Source organism: Hypomesus nipponensis, chromosome 1 (genome assembly GCF_054491055.1).
Source record: "Hypomesus nipponensis isolate SF chromosome 1, ASM5449105v1, whole genome shotgun sequence".
NCBI lineage: Eukaryota > Metazoa > Chordata > Actinopteri > Osmeriformes > Osmeridae > Hypomesus > Hypomesus nipponensis.
Window position 1 is genome coordinate 3,366,937 of NC_140361.1, and position 20,328 is coordinate 3,387,264.

The 20,328-nt window shown below is 46.9% G+C and overlaps 1 protein-coding gene across 1 annotated transcript in view; it reads right to left on the reverse strand.

Annotated features, from left to right (window-relative positions):
• The window catches only part of fat4 (FAT atypical cadherin 4), an 80,587-nt gene that overhangs the window by 37,266 nt on the left and 22,993 nt on the right, over positions 1-20,328 (reverse strand). Inside the window, exon 2 of the mRNA XM_084697767.1 lies at positions 2,968-3,099. Within this exon, the coding sequence (XP_084553893.1) occupies positions 2,968-3,099 (132 nt within the window). The remainder of the gene's footprint in view (positions 1-2,967; positions 3,100-20,328) is intronic.

The following is a 20,328-nucleotide window of genomic DNA, read 5'->3' on the forward strand; positions in this document are numbered from 1 at the left end:
GCTGACACAACGGTCAACGGAGTACATTTCGTAGATTCCGACCTTCTCACTGAAACTGAGTTTCAGTCCGGCAGCCTGATCGCCGAGGGAAGAGAGCAGGAGAACAGATAAAGGTTACGTCTCAACACTCTGTTTCCCATCAGTACTTTAACACACAGCTCAAGCCTCCCTCTGACCCAGTCTCATAGCATTACCAGAGAGAGTCCCACTCTCAGAACCAGACACCAACCAGTAAAACGTTTTTTTAAATATATCTTTTTTTTATATATATATATTTTTTTTTTTACTGAGGGAGGTCAGAGGGAGGCTGTGTTCATCTGTGGCCCCCGCTGTCATCAATCAGGGCTCACGATCTGGAAATCCCATCAGCCACCTGGGCAGCAAACCGGAACCTGACACCCTCCGTCTGCCAATTAATTCTCTGATAGGGTTCAAGAGGAGGGAGCAGGAGGAGAGGGAGTAGGGAGTAGCCCCTTCACACACACACACACACACACACCCTCAAGCACACACATACACACTCCCCAAAGCCGTCTGCTCCCCTGACCTTCACCAGAAGAGTTTGACTGTTTACCGGTTAACGCCCTCCCAAGGCACGGTGGGTAGAGAAAAAAAAAGTGGGCCAACCAATTAAAGAGCAGAGTTGTGAGTTGAGTGGCCCAGACCTGAAGAGGAGGAAACTCATTTAGCAGATGAGAAGTTAACGGGAGCAGGCAGGTGGCCGGGGGAGGGTGGAAGGGGGAGGGGATAAGAGGTGTGAAACAGACACAACGTCTGGGAAATACAACTTCCTGTTCGAACCAGGACAGTCGACATGGGCCAATCACGACACACCTCCACCGCCCAATCACAACAACATGTGCAAAGGGTAACAAACAGTACTATACCTATGCCTCTGTCAGCAACACTTAGCTAGCGTTGTTTTTTTACAGAGGTGTTAAGAGTGGGGAGTGAACACATGTTTTGTGTTTTTAGGCCGAGAACTTAAGGGTTAAAAGTTGTTGATCTGCTTCTTTTAGCATCCATTGTTTTCGTTTTCTTTGTTAACCGAGCTGTACCTGCAGCATAGTTTCCACGTTAGGTCAGAGAAGTAATAAAACAAGCGTGTTTCTTCCAAAAAGAAAGAAAAAGGGCAGTCTCTCTCTCTCTTCCAATGAGGTGAGAACCAATCTGCGGGAGAGACTTTCATCAGGAGTGAGAAGGCGATACTTTCATCTCTTTTGTTTCGAAGCTCATGCAACCGTTTCCTAGCTCCGCTCGGGTGGAAATGAGGGTAGCGAGAGAAAAGAAATCATAAAAAAAGGATACGCAGAAACAGTATTCTAGCACACACACACACACACACACATGAATCACACATGTAGCGCCCTCAGTCTGGCTGGGATCATAATGATGTCTGAATCCAGTGGTTCAGCTGGTCTCCAGCTTGTTCTCTTGGCTGTGTGTCCGTACCTCACCCATGCAGTTCGAGGACTCCACTGCATTCTGTACACTTAGTGTCAGCGCAACTTAGGTTTCCTGAGTTAGGATGTGGGCAAAACCTTGGCTAGCCTCATATCTGGCTTGAAAAAAACGGCAGGCTTGGAACACAAAAGCTGGTGACCTATTCCTTGCTGTGTTCAAATACTGGATAAACATCTCCTTTCCTGTAATAAAAGATCGACTGAAAATCGACTAAAACGGTCTTTATAACTGACAGATGTCTTTACATTTGTCTTCTTCACTGACAGGCTTCGTCCCAAGACTTTGAACATTACTCTTTCTCTTTCCCACCAACCTCATTTTTAAATGGAGAGTTGAAGGGATTGAACAGGGAAGACTAGAGGAGTCAAGGAGAGGAGTCAAGGAGAGAAGTCAAGTAGAGAGAGCCAGAAGAGGAATCAAGCCGTGAGAGAATTTTTTTCTGTACTATTTGAACACAGATCAAGCCCTTTAGATTCAATAGGGAAACAGTGAAAGACTGTGTGAAAGGAGCCCCTTGTTTCTATTACAATACCATGTGGTAAAGCCGTCTAGATCAAAGCATTAAAATTCACCGGCATAGACGAAAAAGGTAATCAAATAATGTCCTTAAAAATCCCCCTATTCAAAATATTGACCGGCCTCCAGTACAATAACAGTGGATGTAGCATTCAGATCGAAAATGAATATTCCAGAAAGGCCTGATTTTCTTTTCTCACATTCGGAACTGGCGAGAGGCAGAGGAACAGCTGTGCAATAAAAAAAACGTGTGGCCTCATAAGTTAACATTAAGTATGAGTCCATATTCCCCTTCTCACTAATCCCTCTCTCCTCTCCGAGCGCACTTCTTTCCATCCAGTCCCCTTGTCTAGTTTGGCAGGGCTGAGAGACCGCAGGCCTGGGATACGTTGGGAGGGCCTGCTTTCTGCTCAGCGCTGGATTTTATGTCCACATCCTGCACAAAACTGCGCAAAGATGGAGGCTTTTGCTAATCGAGGCTGATGCCAGTGATGTAATGTGAACTACGGTGGCCGCGGAGGGACTATCAGAGATGCGGGGCGAGGAATCAATCGCTGGCCGGTCTCCTCGGGGCTCCGTGATATTGCCGGCCCCTGACACTTCTCAGATAACGTCAAAACACTGAGCTGCAGGAAAGTGTGTGTGTATGTGAGTGTGTTTGAGGGTGTGTGTGTGTGTGTGAGTCTGTGTGTGTGTGTGTAAGTGTGTGTTTTTCTGAGTGAATACCTTCACACTGTGGTCGGATGCTTGGTGGGAGAATTGCAAAGAGCCTGATGACGTTGGCTGAAAACTACGAGCCAACATTCCACCTTAGCCAATTTCTGTTTTTCCTGTGTCTCACAGCCAGTAAAGAGCCCTACTGTAAAACTGTTCAGAGTAAGGGCTACCTAGCCTAGACTTTACACTGACCACCCTTTTACAAATGTATGATCAAACATCCAAACAGAAGCCACAGTATGGAAAGCATGAAATCCTAAAGCATTTCACCTCATCTGCATCCGTAGCTGTTAACTGCATTATCTTGAATCCATCCCCAATGTTCTCCTCGATGGTCACGTCCAGAATTTCGTTGGGGAAAACAGGCGGGTTGTCATTAACGTCCTGCAGGGTGATCTCCACCTGGACAGAAAGAAAGAAAAACATTTAAATTTCCACGATGAACACTTGCCAAAACCTGCTAAAGAGGTTACTTTTGCTGCGGTGACCTTCCTTGACTTCAGACAGACATGTTTCCTTGCAGGGGAGCAGTTAGCATTCTCCTATTCTTCATAAAACGGGGAGTTACTGAAATGTGATGAGTTCTGCCTGGGTCCCAAGTGCATCTGTATGTCACAGGGAGAGAAGTAAATGCAAAACTTGGAAGAGTTTCACCTAGGGTGTGTCTTCAGCATTGGGATGAACCACTGACAACTCAGTGATGTCTGCATCTAGGGGCACCGTCGAGGGGGGTCAAAAATATAAATGGTAAACCTTCTTTTTTTTTTTATGGGTCCCAATACCCCTGCCGGGACCCCTGTCTACACCTGAAGGCAGTCAGGTCTGACACCAAAGCTCTGTAAATTGGTGTCAGGGACTGAGGTTCCTAGCTCCTCCACCATGCACCCTGGGACATACCCAGGGCTATAAGCAACAGTATTCATTTACCTTTATCAACAGTAACTACAAGGAGGGATTTGAACCAACCATCTTTTGATGCTCTACCACTGAGGTGTAGGCTTATTTGCTGCAACAAGCATGCAAACAAATCCAGATATCTGGGCGTCACGTAGCGCCAGATATGATGGTGTTAAATGCTTTGCGTTTTGCCCAAGAATATTACATTTCCACTCACACCACACAACTTAAATATGATCCGCTCTCATCTGCTAACCCAAATATGCATTTGAAACCCAGTAAACAGCGTTCACTTTTAAACCATAACAGACATTTGCTTTGCATTCTCTGTTTATTACTTCTATAAATATGGAAAAGCCGTGTTTAGAGTCTGTAGTATTCACAATCTCCATTAATGTTGACAGTGATTATGGTAATTCTCGTGCCAGGCATCACAAAAACCCCATGCAACAACTTATTTCCGAGCCCTCGCTATTCAGCATCTCCACTCAGAATTGGCCCTTTGAGGCGCGCGAGCCGAAATAGGAAATGAGGAAATGAACAGCTGCCTTACGTCCACAATGGGATTTTTTTTTTTAAACCACCAGAGTTCCTGTGAAGGTATTTAGTGAGGAGACAATAGGACCTGGAGATGTCGGATCCACCAGGGGGAGAGATACAGCAGTCTATTCACACCACAGCCATTGGCAGGGAAGTGCTCACGTGCTCTGCAAACTCACCCTGATAGAGGCAGAAGGAACGAACGCTGAAGACTTTTCTTAAGTCTAGCTCATTAAAGTAGGTGCTCTTGTGGGGGAAGTTTTGAGATGGTTGAACAGAAAGATGTCTGAACTCCCGTACTGCTTGTGTAATAGCTATAGCCGAAATAAAATAAAAATGAATTGCTGTATTCCTACATCATGAGTAAATGATTAAATAACTGAGTGTTTATACTAACATTGCAGAAGTCAATGCCTGACTGACAGAGACCTAGTGCTCCGGATGACCTTCTAACATGAACAGCAGGTACTGCACTCGTGCACAGCAAGGTTAAGGCTAGGGTTAGCCCTCTTTATTTTGCGCCAAGTTAGCAAAATCTGATATGGTCGGACAAGATGGCAGAACACCGGTTGACATACGATAGCGATTACGACTCGTCTCCACGTTGACCACTTATTAATGCGATCCCGAAACCGCTCTTTAACTTTCTCGGCCTCCAATAAGAGCACCATGACCCCTGAGTCTGGATAATTAGAGAACAAGACGAATGGGATTCACGCCAACAGGCCCGGACCCAGGCAGCAACTAGCCGCGTTACGTAAAAAAAGAAAGCAAAATTAGGTCGAGACGTCGGAGGGTTGAGGCAAGTTGTGTCAGAGCGTCGGGAATCAGACAAAGTCAACAATCGCTGAATATTTATCTTCCACCCCGCGTGTCCCCTTGATGTGTAAATAATGCAGGGCTCACTTCTGGGGAGTGAACTAATTAGAGTAGAAGAGCGGTTATGAGAAATAATTAAGCCTCGTGCTTAGAGTGTACATTACCCATACTCCCTCCCCCCCAGAGAAGGATATCAAAGGGCTGCGTGAAAAATTAATCGGAGGAAGAGGAAGTGGGGTCGGGAGGGGGGAGAGGGAGGAAGAGCGTGTTGACTGCTTCTCTCTGTCAGTCAGGGCTGCAGGGTCTGGTCCAGACGTTGGGGTTTGGGGCAGGTGAAACACATTAGTTTACACTGGAAAAGATTGTATTTCACTGACTACTGTGTCGAGTTGCAGCTGCTAACTGGCTTCTGGGTCTATATTATTTATAGACCTGCATGAATGATTCAGACGTGGTCCAGCTCCTGAGTGCTGGCGATTATGATACCTTAAGTGATCAGGATTATAGGCCAGGAGTCCGAGGCTCGGGCTTAGATGAAGAGGTCAATGATGAAAGCTTATACTGGACGGCTGCTTATCAAGCCAAGTCTGGATGGCTTTATACGCAAACCTGAGATCGATTTAGGGCAGACGTTTAAACACCTTCAAAAAATGATTGAACTCATAGCCACATTCACAAGGGCTTTGGCTGGACTGCATATCCCCTACCTCATCGACGTAGCAATCAGACCCCACTTCAAAAATTCCAAACACTTCCTCGTCCGCCATCTTCACCAGCCATCTTTGGGGTGGAAACGAAAAAGTCTTGTCTGCAGATGGTACTAAGGTCTCTCAGCCATGAGGATCTGGTACAGTAACAGAATGTACAGAAAGCTCTACTCCATCCCTGGTGTTTTTCAAGCAGCGCTCACGGGGAAGAGAAACACAGGATCTGGTTTCAGCGGTGTCTCGCGTGAAGGCATCTCTCCCGTCCCCCAGAGCACGAAACCCTTTTCCCTTTTTATCATCCTCATATTTTAAGAAGTAGAAGCTAGCGAGGGGAGCCCTTCCTTATTGTTCCTTGCCAAGTCCCTCTGCAGAGCAAGAGGAAGGATCTGCAGTTAGAGCACACTGATTCCTTGAATGTTACCTCCTGTAGGTTTTGTGAGTTAACAAAGCAGACTGTCCTGCTTGTTGAGGGGCCAATTCATTAAAGATAGCGCCGGCCTGCATTAAAGATGAGTAATACTGTACACACTTACTCCAGAAAAGGGTTTAGCTTCAGCTGGATTGCGTAAAGCACACATCATACGGTCTTTTCTCTGACTGAGTTCCAAGAAACAGTGACCTTTCACCTCTGACGTAATAGTTGGACAGTCCAACCCGGGTCATTTTTCTTATTTCATTACTCAGGAAGAGTCTTATGGAGAGAATAATGATTTCACAATGATTACATGTCTCATTAGACACTGTTAACGACTTCCTGACAAAGGTCGAGGAAGCGCTGACTTCCAACCCTCATTATGCCTGGCCTTTGAAATTGAACGATTCCACTTGCATCCAAGAAAAAAGGATTGTGTACTGTAGTACGAGTAGCAAAGTCAAAAAAAAGAAGCTCTCTTTGGAACTAACACGTAGAAATCTGAATCACAAAAGCTATTCCTCATATAACACTTCATCGTAGCATCGGCCCGTTAAAAGAAATTACTCAGATGTTGGCTCAGAGCGAACAAAAGGGTGCACAAAATATTTCTAATGCCAGAAAACAAACTAGACCTTAAAAAAAATACAAACATGTAGATTCAATTCAATGATTTAAAAAAATATATAATCTCAGCGAAAACTTCCTTGAGCCAAATAGGCTGTTTGTTTGCCTTCAAACAACGCTGCCACATTTAGTCAGAGCTTCGACAGGGCCTTGTTCTGGGAGAGGTAGCTGGCTCAGAGAGAGGTGGAAACCACTCCTGCCACGTCTTCAGTAAGAGCCATTCCAGCACAAGCATTTAAAGGGCTCCAACTGCTATCTTTCCTGAGGGGATAGAGACAGGAACCGTCACTGACACCTCCACTCACAATCCCTCCTCTGACCAGGGGCGTAGGTGTCATAATAGGTGTCCCGCCTACTTTTTGAAAATGGCAAATCTAACTCCCCCCCCTCCCCACACACAAATACACTTTTTATTAAGAAAAGTACATTTAAAGGCCGTATCCTCGGGTTACTAAATAAAAGATGTCCCGTTGATCTTACGCCCCTGCGTCAGATGGAGAAGCCTACGTCCCTCCCTGACACACGTCCTACCACACCCCTCCCCTGCCTAAGATGGAGAAGCCTACGTCCCTCCCAGAGACACGTCCTACCACACCCCTCCCCTGCCTCAGATGGAGAAGCCTACGTCCCTCCCTGACACACGTCCTACCACACCCCTCCCCTGCCTAAGATGGAGAAGCCTACGTCCCTCCCAGACACACGTCCTACCACACCCCTCTCGTCCACAAGCGTAGAGGCCAGTGAGTACACCAACAGACAGATGTTTTCTACTGCACATTTCGATAGGCAACAGCGGTTGTGTCAGCGCTGCTACAACGGTGAATCTTCCCCTTCCTAAAGACCCTGTTGTATTTAATACCGTATTGCATGTGAGCATCAGACGTCCTTTTGACACTGGAAATGGATTACCAGCCTTCCATAAACCCTGGGCCGTGTGTCTGTGCCGGCACTGCTTAATCTGAAAACCGTATGGCGTGATCCCTGCATGTCTGATAAATGCGCCGCTCTATCGGCTGATGCAGAGTGGGACCGCGGTGATATAACGGCACATTCAACATCATTCATTTCCTGAGACTCCAGAGAATCGCAGACAAAGACCATCTTTATTTCACTTTATCTTCACTTTCCCCCCTCACTTTCCCCTTTACTCATTTCAACTGTTTGGGTATAACGTCAGGGACTCCTGGAGTCCTGATTTACAGTGATGTTAGCTTAAGAACCAGAGAGTTCGGCGGGTCAAGCACACCGCCCTAAGTGCCATCCCGTCTCTGTCCTTAAGAGCAGAAAAGAAACATAAGCAAATGATAAAGGCTACAGTCCAGGTATAAATTATCTGTTCCTCCTTCTTTTTAACACGTACGCCATCACGAGGGGCTCGATCTGTCAAACAACAGCCCCCTGGAGCATCCATCCCCTGGCCGCGGCCGGCTCCGCATGTGCTCTCCCCAGACTGGAGTTTGAGCGTGCCGGGGACGGGAACGTGCCCGAGAAGGAGGCAGACAGGGCTGGACGGCTGCCAGGTCCCACAGCACAGAGCCCAGGAGGAGTCAGGATACAGCTCCCCACATCCCCCATGAACCCCCACCCCCCCAAACCCTCCTTCTGCCCCAGAAAAACTAACGAGAGAGGGGGAGAGATGGAGAGAGGGGGGGAAAAGGGAAATGGAAAGAGGGAGGGGGACAAAGTGAAAGAGAGAGAGACACGGTAGAGAGAAAGAGAGACGGAGGGAGAGACAAAAAGACCAAAAAAAGAGAGGGAAAAGGAAAGAAGAGACACCAAACTATAACAAAACGGGAGTATCTGCAAGCGATCACGGAGCACCTCAGCCTTATGGAACGGCCGAGAGGAGAGCAGAGACAATGCTGGACAAGTGGTTTTAATAAAGGGAATCAGAGTCCTCTCCAAGGACCACTTCTCCGACTGTTAAAAGATAGTTTGTCTAGAGAAGGCCCCCTCCAAGCCCCCAGCAAGCCGTGCCAAGAGAAGTTCCCCTTGTGTGCTTCAGGAGTAAGAAGCAAATCCCGCCATGCTAATAACCCAGAGATTGCTCGGACCTGTGTATTACCAGATTCCTCGTCCTCTCCACACACAGACTCCAAACAAATCATGATGAACTGTTGTTTTATAACCGTGCAGAAGTCTTGCATGAAGCAGTGAGAGCTTAAACGTGCATATTTCTTCCCTTGTTGTTGGAGCCTTGGAGAATTTGGTGAAAGGTTTAATTAGACTTGTGCTAAATCAGACATGACCTAATGGAGGAGACACACTATCAACCTCTACTGAAGGCTCCTGCCCAATCTTCTGCTGTTTTCAAAATGAAAAATAGCATTATGACCTTACTGTATCCTATTAACTACGGTACATAGTTAGAAAAGATACACAAACCATAAACATATCAGAGGAAATCTTATCTCCCTTGGAGATGAAAGGTAACAATCGTATTTGCAAGCATGCTTTGAAGTAGCAAAATCTTCATATTTTTTCATCAGTTCTTTATTTAAAGTGCTACTGAAGAAATTGAGAAATACTTTTTAACAGTCCAGGATTCTTATATCCAGTGTGAGTCTATGAACTTATCTTCCTGCACCATTACCTTCAGTTGCCACATACAACACACGCCACACACCGGCGCAAAACAAAAAGGAATAATCCTGTTGCTGTTACTCTTAAAACTTGATGGTAACTTGATGTGTATAGTGTACAACTCCATCGATTTCTGTGAGTCATTGTGATGATTTAGTAGTGACAGATAATACAATGTGCACCGTTTGCAGTTTCAAGTTCAACCCCAGGGATTTAGAGCGAAGACTCGTAAATCTAAAGGATGCAGATACAAGGTCTCTTTCAAGCCAAACTCTGTCCAAGTCTCCAAGACTTCAGGATCGAGAGGGAAAAAGGTCTGGCTTTAAAGACTATTCCGGCATCCATTTAAAAGTCACTGCCTCCTAATGATGGATGGGTCTGATTTTCAGGAGCAGAGAGCAGAGAAGGCCATTGGTGATAGGTTAGGGTGGATTTGGCCAAACTATGCATGACATAAAATCTGTACAAGCAACTCATTCCTCTTATAAGGTAGCTCCTTCCAGCTACTGGCTTAGGATAATGTAGTTAGGCCCTTAATTTAATAATTAGCGTTAGCCTTATTTCCGTCCAGACCAAAGAGATTTTGCTTAGTACAGCACAAGGAAGTACAAGGAAATAACTCGTAGACATGCACTGTTTCTATCCTGAAACATCCTCCAGGCCCTTGGAGTCCAAGTTGAAGTTGAGATCTTTTAGGACTACATGGGTTAAAGCAAGACTTTGCTAACTTACAGAAAGTTGAGACATGGGGACTATCGTCTGAGTGGTCTTAGAACCGCTTCACAGCACAACAAAGCTATCTGGTTTGCCCAGAGAACATGGTGGGTTCAGACAGAGAGAGAGAGAGGGGGGGGGGATGGAAAGAAAGAGAGAGAGACACACAGAGAGTCGAGTGAGAGCTAGAGGGGGGGCAAGGAAAGAGAAAAAGAGCGAGAGAATCCAAGAGACAGAGGAGTGTGGATGAAATTGAAGGTTCCAGAGAGGTGGAGTGGAGGCAGGATATAAAGTGTAGTAGTGAGGTTGGGCGGGGTGGGGGAGGGGGGGGTTAAATCTAAAACAGGACCCACAGTGTAGTGAGAAAGCCCCATGCACCCCCTGCAGACACTGCTTATGTGAACCCCTGAAAACAGTGTCAATGGGAGGAGTGAATGAGAGAAAACAGAGAGAGAGAGAAAAGGAGAAAAAGAAAAAGGAGGAAGAAAAAGAAAATAATGAGAGGAGAGAGAGAGAGCTAGAGGAAGGAGAGAAAGACAGGAGGGAGAGAGAGACAGGATGGAGAGAGACAGGAAGGAGAGAAAGACAGGAGGGAGAGAGAGACAGGATGGAGAGAGACAGGAGGGAGAGAGAGACAGGAGGGAGAGAAAGAGACAGGCAGGGTGAGAGAGACAGGAGGGAGAGAGAGAGACAGGAGGGAGAGAGAGACAGGAGGGAGAGAGAGACAGGAGGGAGAGAGAGACAGGAGGGAGAGAGAGACAGGAGGGAGAGAGAGAGAGAGACAGGAGGGAGAGAGAGAGAGACAGGCAGGGTGAGAGAGAGACGGAGGGTGAGAGAGACAGGAGGGAGGGAGAGAGAGAGACAGGAGGGAGAGAGAGACAGGAGGGAGAGAGAGACAAGAGGGAGAGAGAGACAGCAGATTGAGCCCAGCGGTCGGTACCTAATCAGGAAGGTTTGTGCGTGAAGGCAACTATCCAAGCTTCCTGACTGTTTAACAACCTCAGAGGGAGGCAGGATCCAGGAGTCTCTCTCACACACTGACACAAACACACACAGAGAGAGACACTCACATTCATACACATGCAAACACAGACACACAGTGAGAGCTACAGGAACAATCTCCAACCCCAATCACATTTTTACAGTTCACTGTTTAACAGGCAGTCCAGGGTTGCAGAGTCCACTTTGAAACAGCAGAAACCAAACTGGGTTCTGATGACACTAGCAGAGGACATACTGCTTCACTCATCAGTCAAGACTCATCCATTCATGCTGCAGCTGGGAGAGTGAACTCATTCGGCGGGGCTGGGATTGAGACGTTCGAACGCGGCCCAAAGTTTCCCACATCACGGGGACGTCTGTAGCTAGCCACAGAGCTAGCGCTAGTTAAACACTCCCTCAATCATAATATTCCACTTGGTAACTCCTGCTCTAAAGAATAACCCCCTTTTTCTGATCCTTCACTGCAGCGCTATTACTCATTCTGTGTACCACACATCTGCGTCGGTCGTTGAGACGTCGACAGGAAACGTTTGGCAAGACGGTCTGATCCATGGACGTTTTGAGGGGCGAAAAAAACCCGAAAGAGAAATGTTGATGCATTTAGCATGAGGCGGTGCAAAAAATATCTCTGCCAAAGAACTTGACAATAAGAGACAGCTAGCCCCTTACTGAGGCCATCTATGGAAACAGACTGGAGCTGGAGTTAGACCTCGCAACAGCCTTATTTTCACTCACCACACACACAAATCCCTTCTAACAAACATCAGACACACACATGCATGCATACACACGCAAACAAATTCCTTTTAAGAAACATCAGACACACACTTGCACGCACACACACGCATGCACACAAACACATACACACAGATCCCTTCTCAAAAACATTCGACACACACATGCCTGAGTGAACGGACCCCCAGCGCACAAGCAGGTTTTGTAAGGCTTCACATGTTTAATGGCCACTTTTTATCATGAAGATAGGCTGCTTCAGAATACCATTCATCTTCATCAACTGGCCGTTTGTATGGACTACCATGGGAAGAAGCCCAGCTCCCTGCAGACCAATCCCCCCACTCAGAGAGAGAGAGAAAAGAGAGAGAGAGAGATCATTACCGGATTAAAACTTCAATAGCCTCGCCATGTTGCCTGCACATTCCATTATCTCAAACTGTTTACTACTCCAGGTTACAGGCATTAGTTTTTTTTTCTTATACATCTTGTTTCCTGCACACAGAAACTCCTGAATCCGTCTGAGTTACTCGTAATTTGAAGCACTCTCCTTCTGATTTATGAGATGTTGGATCGCTGACTGACTGTCTGCAGCTTGGATGATGTGCACACCAAACACTCTGCTGGCCCCTAAAATGAGTAAATAACATTTCAGTCTTTTCCATCATCAGGCGAGTGCATCATGTCAAGCTTATGACCCGTTTTCTACAATTGCTCAGACTGGCCACTTCCTCAATATACTAATGACACACATTTTTTTTAAGTAGTTTGGATTGGTCGGTACGGCTATGGCTGGGGGCCGTCCGATTGGTTCTTGTCTGCTGAACAAAAACAGCCTTCTGGGTAATTCAGCTTCACAGCCACCACGTTTTGTCTCGCAGCACGCTCGGACGCAGCTGAAAGACTTGGAAACAATCCGTCTCAATTCCCATTCAGAGGACCCATAGAGGCGATTAATTGTCTCCTCATGAAGGCCCATAGACTTGTCGTGGAGGCGGAAATGGCGGCCTAAACAAGCCAAGCCATCTTCTTTACCATGCTCTCTCTCCCCCTCTCTGTCTATGCTCTCTCTCCCCCTCTCTGTCTCTGCTATCTTCCACAGACACCTATGGGGGTTCACCGGGCTATGGGGTCACTTCGCCAGGTCAGAGAATGGTGATTAATTCCCGTTAGCGGTTTCATTGTGGGAGCCCCTCTCTGCACCCCCAGGGGTCAGGACCCCAGTTAAGCACAAGGGTGTCATTTGTCAGTTGACCTTTGCTGCCATCAAGCCTTCAGGTTTTGTGTCTGTTTTCTGCATCCACTCAGAGCGAGGATGAGGGTGAGTGGAAGAGTTTGAGGGGTGAAGGAATGGAGGAGTGAAGGAATGGAGGAAAGAGAGGGACAGAGAGAGGAGGAGACACTGCTGTTCTTTGGTATCGTTCCTCAAACAGAACCCCCCTGTTCCACGCAGAACCTCCCTGTTCCACACAGAACCCCCCTGTTCCACACAGAACCTCCCTGTTCCACGCAGAACCCCCCTGTTTCACGCAGAACCGCCATGTTCCACGCAGAACTCCCCTGTTCCACGCAGAACTCCCGTTCCACGCAGAACCCCCATGTTCCACGCAGAACCCCCGTTTCACGCAGAACCCCCCTGTTCCACACAGAACCCCCATGTTCCACGCAGAACCCCCATGTTCCACGCAGAACTCCCCTGTTTCACGCAGCCCGCTCAGATACGGAGGGTCTGTGTGTGATGGGGAAAGCGACTGAGTTGTTCAGGACCCTGACTGTCCCCATGGTGACTGTCCCCGTGGTGACTGTCCCCGTGGGGACTGGGCCAGAAACACCCATTATACCCCAAGAACTAGACACAGTTCCTCACAATAAATACAATTGTGTACACTCATGAGGAAGTTGTTTAGTCTGGCCGCAAACAATCAAGTTACTATCAATAACATGTGTATTGGGATATCTTATCTTAAGATACACAGAGGCTGTAGTCTTACACACCCACACAAACACACAGTCCAATTCATCATTTACTTCTTCATTCAACATTTACTCAACCTTTTAAACCAACCATACAGAGAATCAGTAAGCATTGTTCGCCAGTAACCTTAGCGAATGTGTTTAGTCTGAACAGCACCATCCACCAGAAATGAAGTATTTGTCCCCAGACACAACCATAGGCCAGGACTTTTTTGTCAACATAAATGTAATGCAAATGTAACAAAATGTTCAGGTCAAACCTCCTATTTAAAGCGTCTGTGGAAACGTTACAACCATCAAATAAAAAAAGAACCACCATAAAGTATGTTAATCTATTTACCGTTGGGCATGCGCCGTAACTCAAAAACATGGGCCAAAGTTACACCTCATTCATTCAAGGAAAAATAGGTCCTTTATAATCCGATCGTCTGGTTGCTGTCAATCAGTGAAGGTTGGAGGATTTAAGCAGGGCCGTGCTGGGGTAAAAAGGCTTACAGTGTCACGTATGATCTAGTCAAAGACAGAAGCAGTCACCACCTCCACCTCCCCCATCCTGGCGCATGCAGAGCACCTACTACCACTTGGCGCAGAGAGAGAGAGAGAGAGAGACTTGTTGTAATTGATTGTTGTTAAAATTACTGTTTTTTCTCTTTATTTTTACAAATGTAAATGTATCATAATTTTGTTCAGTCTTACATGGCTTTGGCAACATTGCTCACTCATTCACACCAATAAAGCATTACTGAATTGAATAGAGAGAGGAGAAAGAGATGGAGAGCGAAATAGAGAGAACGAGAGGAAGGAGCAAAAGAAAGAGAGAAGAGCAAAAGAGGAGAGCGACAGAGAGACCAAGAAAGCAAGAGAACAACAGACAGAGTGGAGAGACAGACAGACAGATTGACTTCAAGGTGAGAGAGTGAGAGAGAGAGAGAGAGAGAGAGAGAAAGATAGAGAGAGATTGAGAGAGAGAGAGAGAGAGAGAGAGAGAGAGAGAGAGAGAAAGATAGAGAGAGAGTGAGAGAGAGAGAGAGAGAGAGAGAGAGAGAGAAAGATAGAGAGAGAGAGAGTGAGAGAGAGAGAGAGAGAGAAAGATAGAGAGAGAGTGAGAGAGAGAGAGAGAGTGAGAGAGAGAGAGAGAGAGAGAGAGAGTGAGAGTGAGAGAGAGAGAGAGAGAGAGAGAGAGAGAGAGAGAGAGGCTTGGGTAACTCCAGCACCTCTCCTTCAACTCCTTTTGGTTCTTTTCTCTTTGACGCTCACCTCCTCTTCTCTCCTCTTAACCCCTCTCCTTTCTCTTCAGGACTCTCCCCTTCCTTTGTGTCTTCAGACCCTCTCCTCTGCCCGCTTCCCTCTCCTCTCCACCCTTCCCTCTCCAGCTCTCTCCTCAGACCCTTCTCTCCTCTCTCACAATGACCCCTTCATTTAAATCCCTCCATATCTCCCCTCCTCTCTTTTAACCCCTTATTCTTATTTCCACTACTTTTCAACTCTGATACCTCAACACACTTGACTGGGGCACATCAAAGTTAAAAGTGTACGTGTCTGTTTCGCCCCCCGATATAACAATATTGATGATTCCAAAGACAAGGACACTGGAGAAGGATCCGGCGATAATGAAGCTGGCATTCCGGAAACGCTGGATATCTTGTTAAAATATCCAGATCAACTATTCTTGTACGTATCACATAGCCTTGTTTTACTCCACGGTCTGAAGCAAACACTGCTCAAGCCTCAGGTTAATTTGGACTCGCTTGATCTGAGCTCAGGCGATAGTGAGATGCTACACTGAACAGCCAGTTTCTAATCCAGGGAAATAAATCACAAATCCAGATTAAGGTCAGAGAGACGGAGAATGGAATTGTAAAAAGTGCTTTTCTTGAAGGCACAATTGAATACTTTCAAGGTCGAGTGAATGGCTAAACAAAGGTTGCTTGAATTAAACAACCGGAAAAGAGAGAGTTTATGTCACAAGGCAGAGAAACTGACGTAATCCTGCCCGACGAAGCTTTTTCATGTTTGTTAGTCCACAAAGAAGCAGCGTGTGAAAAGTTGTGAATGGAAATTGTGACAAACTCCGTGAATTGAACTGTGAGTAAATAGTTACATCATTAGCTTCCGCTTCATGACCTTGGATTAGAAAAGTTAACCCACAGTGACACGTAACCTGGCTCGTCTTCACGATGCAGCAAGGCTGTGTTTAGACAATACGAATCCAATAACACGTACAAAAGGAGGTGCGTTAAGACGATCTGAACGAAGTTTCTCTGTTATAAATTAAACCCTTGCCTGAGCCAATCCCAATTACAAAGTGAGAGGTAAAGTGATTTCAGCAAAGTCAACGTCTTCCCAGGATTTTCACGGCTGTGGTATCTGAACATAACAAAGCCACAAAACAGTCTATTTTGGGATGATAGATAACAGACAGATTCAAGTTCAAAGGCAGTTCAACTGCTGGTGTTCAAGTGGATGTTACACATCTCTCCATGCTCGGTCGCATGTTTTCTGGTGGGATGCTAACATCTATCCAGGGGGATTCTGTGTCTCTTTCAGAGCAGAGGCTACAGAGGAAGGCGCCAAACTCAACGAGGCAGCTGTGTTTGCGAAAGGAAATCATTTTTTAAACGGCGCAGTGAAATATCGAGGCCCCTCGTTGCTCGCCCCCGGGTTCCAGCACACGCTGTCTCTTCAGCAGCCGATTGGTCAGATCCATCACCTGCCTTTAAGACAGACACTCAGAGGACTCCTGCAATTAGTGAATTAGCAGCTGGGAAGCCCATTAGGACCTCTCTTGGGTATTCACTCCATCTTCACTGTTTGGAAAGAGTACACACCACCAGACAGGCCGGGCCCTAATGGATGGAGGCTCGTCTTTAGGGATGGGGATGTATGGTGGACGTAGAAGGGATGTTCTAGACTCAATGAAGAGGTGCTGCTATAAAGACGCCTCGCGGGGCTACTGAATTAGCCTGAAAACTGCTTTTACGCTTATAGAAGATGTCCGTTTTGGTTTTAAGGATATATATTCTTTGGAGGATTGGCCATTGAGCCCGTGGCAGTTTTTCTTTGAGAGAAACATGGAAAGAACAGTAGACCTTTCTTGTATTACGGCAGTTGATTGGGATACAGGACACAACCAAATACATGACCAAAAATGACCAAATGGGGAAGGGGCACGTGCATATTCTCTTGCAGGATATGAGGTGAAGTCATGACATTCTGGAGATGTACTCTCGATTCTTCACATGGTTTTTTATGTAGATAACAACACACAGCAGAGCCCCTCTCAACACAGGCTCCCGTCTAATCTTAGCTGCAGCTTCAGAAGTCTGCAAAATGTCTCTCTCCCACCAGAGAAATAAAACCTAGTCTCTCCCACCCACGCCCCCACCCCACCCCACCCACGCCCCTAACACCCCCCAACCCCCCCACCCCGTTACGCCCTCTTTGTCTCCTTGGGCTGTCATGTCTCTCCATTGTTTACAGGTGTCATTTATCTTCTACAAGTCAAACTGGGGGCAGAGTATACACAAAGCCTGTAAAACTCTTAGCCTGGTCCACATGAAGTGGTACATCTATTTTTAAGAGGTAACTCTAGAGGCAGGAGTGAAGAGGGAGGAGAAGCAGGAAGAATCACAAACTGTTTTGCACCGCAAAGTTGACGTTTTTGGAGATGGGGGGATAGGACCGTTTTTTTTCTTCGTTTTTTTTCTTCATCTCAGTTCAACAAAGGCCATAGAAGTAATCCTTCCAGAATGGAGTGCAATCCTCCTGGCTACAGACTACTCTCATTGTTGCTCTTGGCAAACACTCTTCCACTGGCGATCCAAAAGAGTGATGCTTTTTTCTGTAGATTTTTTTCTCTCTCTCCCTCCCCCCCCCCCCCCCCCCACACACACGTCTATTCCTGAAACATTACACAGTGAATATGTTGATTCTTTGGTCAAGTGTGGGCTAAGATCGAAGGCCTATAATCAGTTTTCCAAACCTCTCTGCTTTCCTTAGCTTTGCCAAAGGCTTGTTTATTTCTATCTGGATGACATTGTCCAATGTTGGTTCATGCTTCAGCATGAAACATTAGGCCTTCCAACTTCTTCGGTTCTGTGTTATGATTAAATGCCCAGACGAACAGGGCCTGCTCCACGTTCGACTAAATTTAGAGAAAGATAAATACAGAGAATAAAGACGCAACGGAGCCCTGCCAGTTAATCAAGAAGGGGTACACCTATTTGTCAGAATGTGAGGATCCCCAAATTGTAGGGTAGAGTTCCTGGGTCATTTCCCACATGTTTCCACGAGCGCAACACTTGTATTTATACAGGACGTTCGCTACTCATAACCTCTGACATTCAAACCAATGGGATAATTAAACCTCTATTGATACTAATTAAAGCGTTGCAGGCCTCCGAATCTGGAACATGAACAGGGTTGTGCCCCGCTCGATTATTTTGTTCTGACGAACTCTATCAGCGCTCCCTGAAACGGAGAGATCGGCATCCCGTTCCTCCCTAACGCCTGCTGCTCTGTCTGAGTGCACTCATGACAGACCCTGAGCTGGCTGCTTTGACAAACACGTGGTCTAACCGTCGCTGAGAAGCCCTGGAAGTAAGGACAGGGGATTTATTTAAGGCTCGATCCAGACAGCAGGGACAACAATGCAGCTCCCTATCAAAACAGCTTGGGCTGCATCTGGACGCAAGGATGTGAGGCCTGCGGAGGCCGCAGGAACAGGAGCTGGGATTGTTACAGGGCCTTGTAGCACAGACAAGCTTCCTGTTATTTGTTTTGTAGTAAATGCTGATTCTCTCAGGGGGATATGACTGACCCTACTAGGCTGACACCAGCTTCCCAACACAGAGGAGTTATGTGTGTGTGTGCGTGTGGGCCTGCATGTGTGTGTGTGTGTGTGCGTGTGGGATGTGTGCGTGTGTCATTCCAGAACACAAAGACAGGTATACAAGCCTGCTCTCCTTCACCAGAACTTAATGGTCGGCTCAGGACCCATTATCTAGTACCACAGACCTGTTACTACTCAGCAGAGTAGTGGAGAGAGACACAAAGACAGAAAGAGAGAGAGGGGGGGGGGAAGGACAGATATCGAGAGGGAGATAGAAATAGAGAGAAGGAGAGAGAGTGGAAGAGAGTGGGAGACAGATGGAAAGAGACGTGAGAAAGTGAGAGAAGGGAATGTGTGAGAGAGAGGAGTGGAGAGACGAGGGGGGGCAGAGAGTGAGCGGGGGGGGGGTACAGAAATGAGAAAGGGAGAGCAGGAAGGGGCCTATGCAGACTCTGTGGCGTGAGTTTTATTGTCGAACTACTTAATTGTAAATAACGTCGCTGAGGGATGTGAGAGGCCATTCATCCTGCAGACAGAGTGATTAATCCATGCTGGGTTCTGGGAGGGCCTGAGAGAGAGAGAGAGAGAGAGAGAGAGAGAGAGAGAGAGAGGCCTTTCTCCTCCTTCCTCGCTCTCTCTCTCTCTCCACCCTTTTCTCTATCTTTCCCCAGCTGCCTAATTGGCTAATTTCATAAACTTTTTAAAAGAGACCCAGAGAAGCCTCTTTGGTTTAAAAGCCCAGCTTTAAAGGGCTTTGAGAAGCAGCGAAGCATCTCTACCTGCGGTTCCTCCAGGCTTTGTTGGGTTTGGGGCGACAGTCAGACCGAGTCCACAGGGAGCCGTCAGGGACAGAGGAGATCATGGACAGCCTCTCGTTTCACAGGCCAGACGAAGAAGAAAGGAGTTTACATCAGGCTCGATGCTGGTCACTTCCCAGTGCTTTGTCCAAGCTGAGACTCTGTGGCTCGATCATTGTGTCAGTCTGCCCTGATGCCGTGGGTGAGGAACTGGTCAGGGTGCTTTGATGTAGAGCAAACAGTTAGATCTATGGAGACGCATGGTGTGGTCAAGCATGCTGTGTCGAGTAGCATACATGTGTGTTTTCAGGCTGTGATTTGTAGTTATATATACTGTAGATGTGAGACGAGATGAGCTCCATTGAGCTACTGAGTAGGGCCTAGTTTAGGAGCTAACAGGCTTGAAATAACATTTAATGAACAAACCATGTAATACATAATGGATCGCGTCCAAACACAACCGCTTGCTGCTTGATAACTGCGTTTACTGCGTGCCTCGAAAATCACCGCAGCCAGACGCTCAAACGTCTGGATCAGTTACTCAGCCCACACGAGTCGCCAGGCCGCCACGGCAACACGCACCCTCGGACAGGCGAGTCTCTGCCTATCACGGGTCTGAATCGGCGTCTGTAAAAACGCTGTTTATTCTCCTGGGCAGAGCAGCGTTGACCTGCCGTGCGTGTGTCGGGTCCGTAACAGAGATACGATCTAAACCTCCGAGTCTCCAAGGCGGCAGCTCTAACGTCGTTTCTCCTTTCCCTCCCATTATTCCTTTATTCCCCTTTTCTAAATTGTATTTATTTATTTATTTCCGTGGCACGGTATCGTGCTCTACAAGCGGTACATTCCAGCCTTTGTGCGTTGGAGGGCCCTCGGCGGGTCCGAAACGGCAGATAAACCGAGAGGATAAACACGTTCCCATTAGAAGCTGGCGGGCGACCAGACGTACCTCAAAGAGATCTGTGTTATCTGCACCGTTGCTCTCTGCTTCACTCC